Below are 13,681 nucleotides of genomic sequence, written 5' to 3'. Positions count from 1 at the left end.
TCAAGCGCAAACGCCAGGCCGGGTTCCGCCCCGAGTTAAAGCGGAAGGCCGCTCGCTCCGGCCCGCAGGTGCGGCTCACGGGAGGGGCGAGCTCGCGCACGCGCAGTGCGGGGCCGCGGGTCGCTCCGCCCCAACCCCGAGCCCCCGGAAGTCCCGCCTCGAGGGCGGGGCCAAGTTCGGAGAAGAACCCTGGAGCCGCCGCGCGGCCGCTTCCGCCGGCCCGAGCGCCGGAAGCGGAAGTGCGTCACAAGCGCGGTCAGCGGCGGCGCTTCGGTCGGGGGCGCTTCCGGCGGACGGTGGCGGCTCCGGGCGACAGGCCGCTGCTGCCGGGGTGGTCGGCGGACCACAGCGAGCTGGGACCAGGGCGGCGGCGGCTGGGGACGCAGGCGGAGCCCCGCGGCGGTGAGCGGCGCCCGCGACCGCCTTCCTCCGCGAAGCGGCCGGGGCCGGGGGCCGGGGTCTGCGGGGCGCCGGAAGGGGGGCTAGGGGCGGGGACTCACAGGGGGCCGCGGCCTGCGGGCCGTCGGGGTCTGCGAGCCGTGGGCGGTTCTGGGGGTCCGGGGGATCCCGCGGATCCCGGGGCTGCGGGTGCCGGGGGTCGGGGGTCTTCGGGGAACGTGGAGTACTGTCGGCCCGGGGGTCCAGCTTTGGGGGGCTGGGGAAACGGGGCGGTCGGGCAGCCTGAGTCCGGGGACCGCGGTTCGGTGGTCCTGGAGGGCAGGGAAATAACCGTGGGGTCGGGGACCGTGGGTTGCGTTCCGCGCGGGCGCGGGGCGGGGGCCCTGGGTCTGGGGGTTGCCATGGACACCGAAGGTACTGGGCAGGCGCTGCTTGGGGGCGGGGAGCTGTGCCTGAAAGTCTAGGACCGGAGGGGGCTGCGGAAGCCGGGGTACCAAGAGCCCTGGGGGGGTTTCGGAGGTACCCAAACGGCAGCGAGCCGTTGGGGGAGGCGGGCTGCTGCCGAGGCAGCTGTGGGCGGGAGGGTGGAGGTGTTGGGTGTGTACCCCCCGCGACTGGGGTGGCCTCGGGTAACCAAGGTCAGTCAAAGGGAATCGGGGCGGGGTCGTGCCGTGCCTGGGAGACAGGTGGGGGTTGCCCGGTGCCCCGCATCCTGGGGGTGCTCAGGCCCCCCTGCTCTGGGGCTCTGCCCTCCGGTTGTGCCCCAGGGCTTGTGCCTGGGGAACTGTCCCAGCTGGGCTGGTGGGCGAGCCGAGCGGGTGGGCAGGTGGCTGGACAGGCCACCTGCGCCGTCTGGGTGTCTGGTGTCAGCTCCTGGCTGGAGCCTGCCTTTCCGGAGGACTTGTCGGACCAGTAGGGGAGACTTGCCCCAGAGAAGGTGGGGGAGGAAGAGGCTGCAGGTCAGTCCCAGCCCCAAGCTGGCGAAAGGCTCCCTGGCCCTTCCAGCTTTCACTGGGGCCAGGAGAGGGACTGTGTTATCAGCACGCGACTTCTGTGTCATCTGTGCAAACACCAGGCTGCCTCCGGCAAGACCCCCCCCCCCCGCCCCCCCAACCCAGATGCAGGGAGCTGAGCTGTGCGCCTCCCCAGCGAGTCGCCTGCATCTCAGCGGGCTCTCGCCGCCTGTCCTTGCTGCTGCACGGACGGTGGGAAGCTGGCCCCGGATCCTGGGCACAGGGCAGCGCTGACGGAGGCTCAGGTGCCAAGCTGTCCTTAGATTTTGTCCTTGCAGTTCTTTGTGTTTTCGGTGTAACCCGACGATTTACAATCAACAGCCGCCTCGGGGGCTGAGGGCAGGGAGGCGGCCTCGAGCCTCCTCCCGTGGCCTCACGCACTGACCGCCGTGTCTGTTTCAGGCCCGAGGTCCCGGCTATGGCATCGGCGACCATCGTGCACGACACGTCGGAGGCAGTGGACCTGTGCCCCCTGTACGGGCTCTACCTGAAGCCCATCACCAAGATGACCATCAGCGTGGCCCTGCCGCAGCTGAAGCAGCCGGGGAAGTCCATCTCCAACTGGGAGGTGATGGAGCGGCTGAAGGGCATGGTGCACAACCACCAGTTCTCCACGCTGCGCATCTCCAAGAGCACCATGGACTTCATCCGCTTCGAGGGCGAGGTGGAGAACAAGAGCCTGGTCAAGGCCTTCCTGGCCTGCCTGGACGGCAAGACCATCAAGCTCAGCGGCTTCTCCGACATCCTCAAGGTGCGCGCCGCCGAGTTCAAGATCGACTTCCCCACCCGCCACGACTGGGACTCCTTCTTCCGCGACGCCAAAGACATGAACGAGACGCTGCCCGGGGAGCGCCCCGACACGATCCACCTGGAGGGGCTGCCCTGCAAGTGGTTCGCGCTGAAGGAGTCGGGCTCCGAGAAGCCCAGCGAGGAGGTCCTGGTGAAGGTGTTCGAGAAGTTTGGGGAGATCCGGAACGTGGACATCCCCATGCTGGACCCCTACCGCGAGGAGATGACCGGGCGCAACTTCCACACGTTCAGTTTCGGGGGCCACCTGAACTTCGAGGCGTACGTGCAGTACTGCGAGTACGCGGGCTTCATCCAGGCCATGAGCGCCCTGCGCGGCATGAAGCTCATGTACAAGGGCGAGGACGGCAAGGCCGTGGCCTGCAACATCAAGGTGAGGCCGGGCCGCACGGCGGCCGCGCTCGGGCCCCTGGGGGCGGGGGCCGCGTGGCAGGCGCAGGCGCGGAGCCCCCTCTGGGGATCTCGCAGAGCCTGTGTCTTGAGGGAAACGCGGACGGCCTGCGTTTGAACGTCGCTGAGGCGGGGCCCTCGGAAAGGGATTCTGGGCTGCGTGGCCTTGGACGACGCGGTGCCTCTGAAAGCCCTTCCGAAGGAGGGCGGCGCGTTTCTTTTATCGGTCACGGCTCTGTCACGTGTTCCCTTGAGGCGACAAGGCCGCCAGCCTCGCAGAGAAGTCGGGGTTTTGTGGCGTTAGACAGTTTGCATGTGGTTAGCGGGGGCCCGGGCCCTGTGGCTGCTGGGTCCTGGGCGTGGTCGGGGGTGGGGTCCCCCGGAGCAGAAAGGGAAAGGTTGTCCTGTCCAAGGGGCCGTTCTGTGTGTTTTCCTGAGCGTGAAGGCACGTCAGTGTCCCAGGCGGGCACGTCCCCCCGGTCGCATCAGGAGCTCAGGCGGGGTTGGGGGGTGGGGGAGGGGCGAGGGCCGTGAGTCCCAGCCAGAAACGGGCCGACTGCGTCCCGCGGGCCGGGTGCCCCGTAGCCCGCGGAGCCTGGAGCGCTCGGCAGGTCCCCGTGCGGGCGCCGCGCCCCTGCGAGCTGCCGCGCGGCGCCGGCGGCCCCTCACTCGGCGCGTGTTTCCCCCGAAGGTCTCCTTCGACTCCACCAAACACCTGAGCGACGCCTCCATCAAGAAGCGGCAGCTGGAGAGGCAGAAGCTGCAGGAGCTGGAGCAGCAGCGGGAGGAGCAGAAGCGGCGGGAGAAGGAGGCGGAGGAGCGGCAGCGCGCGGAGGAGAGGTGGGCCGGCGCCCGCGGGGTCTGGGGTGTGGCCGCCGCATGTCCGTGTGCGCGCCTGTGCCACGGCGGCCGGAACCCGGCAGACGCGTCCCGTGCCCCTGCCGGGCGGCTCCCCGGAGCTCCGTCCCGGCGGCCCTTGGACAGGGCCTGCGTGGGACCCGCCCGGGCGTCGCGCACCGGCCTCCCTGGGCCCCGGCGGCTGCGCGTTCCGCGTGGGGTTGAAGCCGTGCGGCCGGAACGAGCGAGAGGCCCGGTGGTGGTGCCCGAGTGCCGTGAGGCCCGCGGCCCTTGAGAGGCCTTTCGCGTACCTGCCTGTCCTCCCCTGCTGCTCAGACGGCCGGGGGCCGCCGCGGCCGCGGTTTCCACCGTGGGCGTTGATTTTGTTCTCTGAGTAAGGAACTTGACGCATGAGTTCTCAGCTGGGGGAACAGGAGAGGCTCTGCGTGTCCCATCCCGGCCCCGGGCCCTGGGAGTGTCCAGCACTCTCGTGGGCCTTTGCGTCTGCCCTGTTCGCTGCAGTCCCGTCCGGGCCCCGGGGCTTTGCCGGGCGGGTTCCTGCCCACCCTTCCGGGGCCGTCTCTGCCTCTGGCAGCCCGCGCCACGCTGCCGGCCCCCATCTTCGCTTCCGTCCTTGCCTGGCTCGGTCGCGTAGCCACAAGCACGTGTCTGTGCCGAGCCGCTTCCCGCCTTCGCCACGGAGCCTCGGCGCAGGCGCGGGGGGTGGGCAGAGGAAGCTGTTGTCCTGGCCCCTCGCCGTGGTCCGCGGAGGACGGGACGGGCGGCAGGGGAGGCCGAGGGCCTGGGTCCGGGGGCAGAGGCCCTGCGCACCCTCCGGCTGGGCCCTGCAGCCAGCCCACTGCTGCACGGAGCAGGGTGCGGGGCGAGGGGTGTGCTTGGGGCTGGGCCGCCGCGCTCGGTGTGGCGTGGGGAGTGGCGGGGCGGGCTGTGCCGAGTGGAACGCGGGCGCGTGGGCGCAGCCACGGGGGAAAGCCAGGGCAGGGAGCTCAGCCGCGCCCAGGTCCCCAGCCTGCGTCTGCGGTGGGCACGTTCCCAGAACCGTGGCCCGCGGGCCATGCTGCTCGTCGCCCGGGTTCCCCAGCCTTTCTGGACGCAGCTCTGGGGGCCGGTCAGCAAGCCGTTCCCTTGACCTTTACGGGAGGAAAAAGGAGGCCGGGCAGTGGGGTGGGCCTGAGGGCGCGGGGCAGAGGACGGACAGGCCGCCGGGTGGGCCTGCGGTGGCGGGAGGGCGGCTGTGCCCGTGGCGCCCGCGGGGGCGGGGCGGGTCCCACGCCCGGCCGCCGTTCTGCCCCGAGGGCCCTCGCCCTGCTGCTCGGCCGCGGCCTCCGCGTCCGTTCCGTCGCAGGCCAGCGCGTCTGTGTGGGCGGCTCAGGTTTAACGAGGACCGGGGTGCAGCTGTAGCGCCGTGTTCTCGGACAGGACAGCTGGGGCTCGACGGCGACGTGTTTGCAGTGACGGCCACTGTGGGCTCCCGGGGGCGGGGGCGGTACGAAGCTCCGCGAGGGGCCTCGGCGCCCGCGGCTCTGCCCGGCTCCTTCCGGTCCAGGGCGGCTGGGACCCCAGCGCCCTCGCCCCACGCCCGGTTCTCCTGGCGGCGTCGCTCTGCTCTCCCCCGTGTCCGGCCCCTCCCGGAGCACCTCTGCCTTTGTCACTGGGTCTCGGTTGTTCGAATAACCTCAAAGCCTGGGGGCCTCAGTCACCGCGGGTGGCACTTGGGTGCTCCTTCCAGGGGTCCCTCCAAAATCCGTGGGGAGCCAGTCGTCCTCGGCAGTCATCGGGGGTTTGCTTTTTCTAGACTTGCGTACAAAAGGGGCCGCGCGTAGGTGATGCTCTGTGCTTGACCTGCCCCCGGGTGCCCTCGCGGCTGCGCGCGGTCAGGTCTCATTCCGCCTCTCAGCCCCGCGGCGACTCTGAGCCCCAGGGTGGGGACCGTGTCCCCACAGGGCGCGGCTCTGGCATCGGCCTGGTGTCCCGGAAGCGGCAGGGGCGAGGGGTAGAAACGGGGGCTCGTGCGAACGCCTCCCCATCCCCGCTCCGCGCCGCCCGCCTGGTCGGTGCCGAGCGTCGGCCTGCTGCCCGGCGCCCGCCTGACGGTCTCGTGTGTTCGCGCAGGAAGCAGAAGGAGCTGGAAGAAATGGAGCGCGAGCGGAAGCGAGAGGAGAAGCTGCGCAAGCGGGAGCAGAAGCAGCGGGACCGCGAGCTGCGCCGCAGCCAGAAGAAGCTGGAGAAGCTGCAGGCGGAGGAGCAGAAGAAGCTGCAGGAGAAGATCAGGCTGGAGGAGCGGAAGCTGCTGCTGGCCCAGCGCAACCTGCAGTCCATCCGGCTGATCGCGGAGCTGCTGAGCCGCGCCAAGGTACCCCGGCCGGCGGCCCCGCGCGGGCGCGCACGTGCGCCTCCCCTGCCGCCCTCGGGCCGCGCCCCGGCCCCCTGCCTGGGCCTGTTGCAGCCACAGCCGGGAGGTGCTGGTGTCCCACGGAGGGTGACCCGTCGCCTGGCGTTTGCAGGGTCCCTGCGTCGTCCCGGATTTCAGGCTTAGGCAGCTGGTAGAGCTTTGAGCGCGTGGCATTGTCCTGGTGCCGGCTGGACGGCCGTGGGGAGGCCAGGGTCAGGTGGCAGAGACCGCAGAGGGCCGCCCGGCTCCTGGGGCCCCCCTCCCGCCGGGACCTGCTGGCCCGGCCCCGTCAGGTCTGTGGGCCGGTCGCCCGGGGCACGAGGACGAGCGCCGGTCCTGGTCCTTGGGGAGACCCGGGCGCGCCACGGAGCGGGCTGGCTGCGTGCCTCCCCCAGCGCCGGGGCCTGGCAGGTCTTGCCCGGTGCCGAGGGGACGGCCCCTCAGGCCCGAGAGCCTCCCCGTGCCTCCCGGAGGCTTCGCTGGTGGCTCCCGCGAGCTGGGCCCGGGGCCGCGGACGGACCTGCGCTCAGGCGGCCGCGAGCCCTGTGCGGTCCGGCACGGGGCGACCCCATAACCTGTTGTCTAATTACAGTGTTGATAAGGCCCCGGGAAGGACAATGGCAGGCGCGCTGAGACATGTGGCAGCTCAGTTCTTGTTTCATGGTGAATATTGAAGACACTGACCCAGGCTAGGCCCAGCACGTCCCGGGCAGCCTGTGTTCGCGTCGTCACCTCCGCTCCCTGTTGCGGTGACCGCGCAGGGCCCGGCCGGGGCGGCCCCCGAAACGCCCGCCCGGGGGCTGTGCCGAGTGGCTTCGCCGCGGGTGTGGCCCCCCTCGGACGGACGCATGACCGCCGGGCGTGGCGGGGATGGGCGCCGTGCCGTGGTCCGGCGCCCCGGACCGGGGGCACCTCGAGAGCCCCGTGCTGCCCGAGCGTGCGGCGGGCCCGGGCCCCGCTCAGGCCGTGCCCTTTCGCCCGCAGGCCGCGAAGCTGCAGGAGCAGGAGCAGAAGGAGCAGGCGCTGCGGCTGCAGCAGCTGGAGGAGCGGCGGCGGCTGCAGGAGGCGGAACTGCGGCGCGTGGAGGAGGAGAAGGAGCGCGCCCTGGGGCTGCAGCGCAAGGAGCGGCAGCTGCGCCAGCGCCTGCTGAGCATCCTGCTGAGCAAGAAGGTGGACGACCCCCAGGCGCCCGACGAGCTGGGCGTAGCGCACGCGGACCTGCTGCAGCCCGTGCTGGACATCTTGCAGACCGTGTCGGCGGGCTGTTTGAGCGCCACCTCCCCGCCCCTCCTCGGGGGCCTGCCGCCCCCCGGCGCCCCGAAGGAGACCCCGCCGCGGCCCGAGACGGAGGGCGCTCCCCGCAACGTGAACGGGAATGCGGCGGAGGACGGCCCGTGCAGGGACCAGCAGCCGTCTCACCCGGGGGCCCCCGACGACGCCTCCCCGGAGAAGCGGTGCCCGGCGGTTCTCTCCTGCATCCCGGACAACACCCAGCAACCCAAGGGCGCGCCCCCCGCCTGCGACCAGAGTGCGCCCCGGAAGGACACCCACTCGGAGCAAGACAAGTGCAACCGGGAGCCCAGCCGGAGCAGGGGCCGGGCCGGCGGGGACCAGGGCAGCGAGGACAGACACAAGCGGGAGCGGAGCCGGGGTCGGCGGGCGGGCAGCCGGGAGGACCGGAGGCACCGAAAGGAGCGGCGGTCCCACAAGAAGCACTCGCGCCAGCGCGACACCCCCCGCCGCAGCGCGAGCCCCGCCCACGCGCGGTCACGGAGGTCGCCCAGCAGAGACCGCGCGGGCCACAGGGAGAAGAGCCGAGACCGCGGCGGCAGCTCTGGGAGGAAGCGCAGCCGCCACCGCCACAGCCAGAGGTCCCGCTCCAGGTCCGCCAGCCGGCACCGCAGCAGCTGGGACAGGTAATGCAGGGCGCGCCCTGCTGCCGTCCCGGAGGCGCGGGCCCGCGGGGCGTCCTGGCTCCTCTTCAGCTGCCTCCGAAGCGCGTGTCCCAGGAGCCTCCGCATGGAGGAGCGCAGCGTGTCCCGAGTCCCGGCGTCGATGACCGGCAGCCCCGGGGTCCACTGTGGAGCCTTCAGTCCCTCGCCCTTAGTTTCCTGTAAAACTCGAGCAGTAGCTTTCACGCGGCCAGTCCTCAATCAGCAGAAACTCTTGGAACGACGGTCGCGGGCCTGGCCGACCCGCCACGTGACCAGGGCGGCGCAGGCGCTCGGTTCCCCGCGGGGACAGCCCGCCTCGCTGGTGTCGGCAGGCGCGTGGCCGGGCTCTGGGGACGCGTTGTCCGCCTGGGGACGCCACGGTCCTGCGGGGCAGGAAGGGAGAGCCTTGCTCTGCTGGGGTTTTTGGGTTTTGTTGTTTTCTCTTCCTTTTCTTCCTTTTTGTAATTTTAACGGATCGGGAAGCACCGTGGCTGGGACACCGGAAGAACCAAGTGACCTTGACGGAGGAAGCCGTGGCTGGAGGAGGAGACCCCTGCGGGACCGGAACTCGGACGGGCCTCCCGGGCTCTTGGGCACAGGGTGTGGCCCAGGGCGGCCACACGCTCCTCTTCAGACACGTTCAGTTTCTACAGAGTCCAGCAGCTGAGCGTAGACAAGATGGGTTCCAGGCTTTGGTTTCTAGTCAAGGTTAGCGTGTGTGGTTTTTTTAAAAAGCTGTTTTGCTAAATTATTTTTATTCAAGATGTTTCCAACAGATTAAAGGCTGCAAACTTGTTAAATTTTATAATGATTTGCTTCCCCACGTGAAGCGCAGAAATACCTAAAAATAGCTGTAATGTTTGCGTTAGAAAAACATGGTGTTTATTCCAGTTTGCATTTTTATGGTGAAATAAAACCTTTTCCAATGAACTGGTATTTTGCGTACTTCGCGTGTGTTGTAGTTCCTTGGGCTCCGTTTGGTGCTCAGTTCTTTGGACTCCGCTGCCCAGCGAAGCCTAGTTTAGTGTGTGTGAAGCGGGTCGACACCGCTGGCTTGTCCTAGGACGGCTGATGGGCAGCGACGCTTTTCGCGGTCCTGCCAGCAGACCAGCCCCTGGAGGAGAACCCCGGGGTCTCGGGCTTGTTCGCCGGCGCGAAGCAGGTTCGCTGAAGCAGCCTTGGAAAGCCCGGAGAGCTGCTTTTTAAAAACGGAATAAAGGACGAGGGGTTCTTTTCTTAGTGACAGGCACAAGGCAGCGGGCAGCGTGGGCCCCCTGCTCGGACCCCAGACCGCGAGGGCTCCTCGGGAGCCGCAGGGGTCACTGTGCACGCGGGGGGCGGGGGGTGGGGGCCGGGGGCCGCTCCCACGCTCGCGCGTGTCACTGTCACGAGGGACCTGGGCATGGCCGTCGCGCACCCTCCCTTCCCTGGCAGGGCGCTGTCTCTGTCACCGGTTGAGGTGAGCGTGCCAGGTGCGCTCTGATGCCCAGCGGTTGGTAGTGCCCCGCGGAAACCTGGTGCCGCCGCGGCAGGGTCCCCGCCGCCCCGCACTGAGCTGTGGAGAATGTCCTGGGGTCAGGTGTCGCTCGGGACGCCCCCGATGTGCTGCTGGGTAAGAGGGGGGCCCCTGGATCTTGGAGATGGTGAAGGAGCAAGTACAGGATCTAGAAGGACAAGTGGTAGCGAGGTGGGGAGGTTAGGGGTTTTGTGAGGTCATGGGGGTTCTCCCTAGGGTTCAGGGGGACTTCTGGGTCAGGGGAGGCGTGTGTGTGGGGTCGGAGATCCCCGTGGAGGCCCGCGCAGCGGGCACGGACCCCGCACGTCCGCGGGTTGGCAGGAAGTGGCCGGGGAGGTGTTGGCAGGGAGAGGCGCCGCCGAAGAGCGGCTGGAGACGCAGGCGCAGAGCAGGTGAGACGTGGCCTCCCGGCCAGGGGCGCGCGCCCACTGGGCTCCCGGGGGCGGGGGAGGCGAAGCCAGCAGCGCGTGGGTGCGCGGGAGGCGTGTGGCGTGCTTCCAGGACATCTCCAAACTTCGAGAACGGCCGTCGCCGTGGAAGAGCCCCGGGAACCTGCACTTGATCAACGCGCTCTGCCCCGCGCCCCCTCCGGGACCACAGGCGGTGCCGGCCACGGCCCTGTCGGCACCTGTCCGGGCGGCCCACCCCAACGGAGCGACCTGCCGGTCCCGTTCCTTCCTCCGAGGGGGTGGCCAGTCTGCACCCATCGCAGTGGGCCCAGCTCCTCGTATCTTTGCAATGCTCTCCGCCTGTGCCTTACGTTGTTTGACTCTGTTACGAGGCGTGGACAAGTTCAGGGTTGTGCGTCCTGCGGCGGAACCGCCTCCCTACTCCTGTGCGACGCCCTTCTTCGCCCTTGGGCCGTCTTGCCCGGACGTCGTCCCCGTGGTCCGCGGGGGGACGGACACAGGGCCCTGGCGTGCAGTGCGGTCGGCTCGGCAGGACGCGCACAGGCAGCGTCCGAGCACGTCAGGCCCAGCGGCGTGCCGGCCAGAGGCGTGCGCGCCGTTCCTCTTCAGGTTCGGGGCTGGAGAGGGAGGACGGCAGTGGCACCTGCTGTCGCAGAGCGGTCACCTCGGAGGCACCGCGGAAACCCACGGACAGGCAGCTGCGGGCGCCCGAGCACCTGGTTCGCCGCGTTTCCTGCAAGGCCCCCGCTCTGCCGGGGGGCGGGGAGGCGGCGCCTGGCGTGGGCCCCGCGAGGAACCCACGCTCTCCGTCGGGGATCCTGGTCGCTGGGGCCCCCCTTCTCAGATCTGGGCACTGTTACCTTTAGGAGTTTGGGGGGCCTTTTCCATGTTATTGCGACTCACTCGCGTTCTAAAAATTCTCGTCTGCTCTAGACGTCATGAACGGGGAGCCTTGGCTGACACGTGGGAATGGAAATCCGTCGACACACGTGTCCTGATCGGCATTTATGAATGAGGGGTGACGTTTCTCTCAGTTCTGAGGTGCCTCCTTGGCAAGGGGACTGAACATGAAGGTCGTGTTTGTTGGAGCATTTGTAGGTTTCAGCCCAAGAAACATGGGCCCCTCAGACTTCCAGGGTGAGAATGGAAGTCTAACTCCTCTCTTTTTCTCTTATTTATGGTATTTTGTCCTGAGCCTCTGGTTTGGGTGACAACGATCTCATTCTGAGTAACTAAGGAAAAAAACCAGGAGCTATCGCAGGTTTGGCCGAAGTTGTTCAAAAACAACTGTTCTCGATTCAGACGCCCGTCCGTGCGCATCCGTGTCTGTTTTAGACGCAGGCGCGGCGACCTCTCTTCTGTCCCAGTGGCGTCTTCCTTGCTCCCCGACTCAAGACCCAGCCTGGACGCCCTGACGGGCGCGGCTCGGTTGGCTGGGCGTCGCCCCACCGAGCGAAAGGTGGCGCACACGGTGCCCGCCAGGGCGGATGCCTGGCAACTGCGCGACGTTTCTCTCCCTCCGTCCCCCCTCCCTAAAAATAAGCAACGTCTTTAAAGGGCTCTGCCTGTGAAACGGTCACCTGACACCGACCGCAGACCTCGTGCGCCGGGCTCCAGTCTCTAGGGAGTGGTCCCCGCCCTTCCTGAGGCCCCATCTCATCACGAAACTCATCGCCTTCATGGGAGATTTCGCAGACACCCGGCGGCTCGGGGGACTGGCCGACTTCAGAAAGGCTGCTTACAGTTTAATCAAGCAAATGCCGCCTGTGGCATTGGTCACCGAGTCCCCCCCGTAAGGCGCCGTGAAAGCTCCTCCAATCCTCTTAACTTCAGCTTCTGCGTCTGTCTGCCCCGATGCCTTGTAGGATTCGTCACCCAGCCGGCCGCCCAGCAGACCGGACTTCGGGCCAAGACGGCGTTGGGCTCGCCCTTCGGACGGGCCCTTCGCCCCCAAACAAGTGACCCGTCCCCAGATGCAGGGCAGACACGTGGGGTGGTGAGCTGCTCGTGGGCTCCCACGCGGGGAAAATCGGCTGTCCCCTCGGGGCTTCGTGTGTGTGGGAAGCTGGGTGTCAGAAACGCCAGGTGGTCGGCCCCTCCCGGGCGGGGCCGAACGGTGGGAGGAGCCGGCCCAGAGCGAGGAAAAGGCGGCAGAAGCAAAAGCAAGAACGAGTTCACGGAAATCGAATCCAACGTGTCCTTAATCACAAGAGGCACAGTAAGCGTATTAAACGTCCTTCGTAGACGCCACCGCAAATCCCTTTCCTCCTCTCCCTGACTCGGACAGCTGGGAAGGGAGAAGCCACGTTGGAATTACACGCACGCATTTTAATTCTGCACGTAGAAACAGCGAGACAGATGGCAACGATCGGCTTGTTCGCCCCGAAGGACCTCAGAGAATCAGCGACGTTCGCGCACGTCAACGGTGATGCCCCGGGGCGTCTCTGGGCCACACCGGACGAAGAAGAGCCGTCTTGGGCCACCCATGAAATATACTGTGACGCGTCATCGCACGCAGAGCCTCCTCGTGGTTTTAGTCGATTTGTGGTTTTGCGTTGGGCCACGTTCACGGCCGTCCCGGGCCGCACGCGGCGTGCGGGCCACGGCGCGGGCACCCCTGCGTAGAACAACGGCGTCGTAGAGACGCTGGCGTCCAGAGACGCTGAGGGGGGCTTGGGAATAAACCCGCGCCCTGCACAGCCTTCCTGGACAGCGTCGGGGCAGCCGAAGGGACAGAGGTGACGATGGGGGCCGTCCAGGTACCTGGCACCCCCAGGACCGGTGCATGCGCTCGCCGCAGGCAGACTTGCAAGCACCCCACAGCCTGGGTTACGACCCGCTCCCCAGTCCCCGTGAAACAGGACAGGGACCCGGGCCGCGGGTGCGGGGGCAGGCTGGCGACTGTGAGGCCCGGGGGGACCTCTGGGGACACCGCCGAGGGCAGAGGGAGGCGGGCCTGGCCCGGACGCCCCAGAGGGACGGGCGGAGCTGACCACGGAACCCACGCGGGTTGTGAGCCCACGGGGGGCCCTGGGAACAATGGGGGTGTGTTCCCGTCGGGGGTCAGGACCCCGGGGCGGGGGGGCTCGGACGTCGCTGGGAGACGCGGCTTCCCGTCCGCGTGACAGGAAATGAAATGTAGAAAGCACACACCTTTCATCGTAATTACACACATTTTTAAAATTAAAAAAAAATCTTTGAGAAAGTAAATTTCCAATAAGTAAGCTCATTAGAAACCCAACAATTGAATGGATGAAGGAAGCTTTCAATTTAAGCCATAAGGGACACTAAAGAGAAATTCTATCATTACAATAAATAAGTGAGAAATAAATAAATAAGCGACGGAATGAAGCCGTAAGTGTTGAGCTGTGTTCCCGTCCTCCCTACTTTGTGGGGACTTTCTAGTGTAAACGGGGACTGAAGTCCGTCGCGCATTCAGTTGTTTCTGGGGTTTTACTCTCTAAGGGCTGTCTGCCGGTTCTCATCGGAGAAACGGACGCTGAGTTCACTTCCGGCCGAGTCCGTGGTGGCTTTGGTTTTTACGTGGGATGAATTCCTCGCCGATTCTGGACACGATCCTCGGGCGGGGCCCGTCGGGGGCCACGACCGCGCGTCGCCTACGAGGTTGTGTTTTCGTTCCGGGACGGCCGCCTCTCGTGCCCCCCGAGGTGTGACTTTGATGGAGTTCATTTCCTCATGTTTCCGATTCCATAAAGACGAAATTGAGAGACTAAGTTAAACCTGAAGGAATAACGTGCAACGATTACGTCACGAGGGATCGGCGGGCCGTGCGCACGGCAGGGCCTCTTAAGCCGCCTCATCCCCTCCGCGAGGCTAATGGGATTTTCCGGGGTGACTGTCTTGTGTCCCCGGGGGCCCTGCTGCGGCCAGAGCTGCCTGCCACCCCGAAGCCCGCCTGCAGCTGGACAGCCGGGACCCTCACAGGCCGGGCGCAGGAAGAC

At 67.5% G+C, this 13,681-nt stretch overlaps 1 protein-coding gene across 1 annotated transcript; it reads left to right on the top strand.

Annotated features, from left to right (window-relative positions):
- The first annotated feature begins 309 nt into the window (after positions 1-309).
- Positions 310-7,862, top strand: AKAP17A (A-kinase anchoring protein 17A). The gene is made up of 5 exons (XM_054585020.1): positions 310-402; positions 1,815-2,592; positions 3,301-3,449; positions 5,580-5,820; positions 6,844-7,862. Exons 2-5 carry the CDS (start codon positions 1,831-1,833, stop codon positions 7,777-7,779), a joined length of 2,088 nt encoding a protein of 695 aa, XP_054440995.1. The 5' UTR covers positions 310-402; positions 1,815-1,830; the 3' UTR covers positions 7,780-7,862.
- The last annotated feature ends 5,819 nt before the right edge of the window (positions 7,863-13,681 follow it).

This window comes from Pteronotus mesoamericanus, unplaced genomic scaffold, assembly GCF_021234165.1.
Source record: "Pteronotus mesoamericanus isolate MK-2021 breed Mesoamerican mustached bat unplaced genomic scaffold, CSHL_Meso_final contig_80, whole genome shotgun sequence".
Lineage (NCBI taxonomy): Eukaryota > Metazoa > Chordata > Mammalia > Chiroptera > Mormoopidae > Pteronotus > Pteronotus mesoamericanus.
The sequence above is the reverse complement of the archived record's forward strand: the minus strand, read 5'-3'. Positions and strand labels throughout refer to the sequence as shown.

Bases quoted from the DNA above. Each gene is read 5' to 3' on its own strand.
- AKAP17A (XM_054585020.1), top strand. From the start codon at position 1,831: ATGGCATCGGCGACCATCGTGCACGACACGTCGGAGGCAGTGGACCTG. The intron at 2,593-3,300 runs GTGAGGCCGGGC...TTTCCCCCGAAG, and splicing joins CCGTGGCCTGCAACATCAAG to GTCTCCTTCGACTCCACCAA. The intron at 5,821-6,843 runs GTACCCCGGCCG...TTTCGCCCGCAG, and splicing joins AGCTGCTGAGCCGCGCCAAG to GCCGCGAAGCTGCAGGAGCA.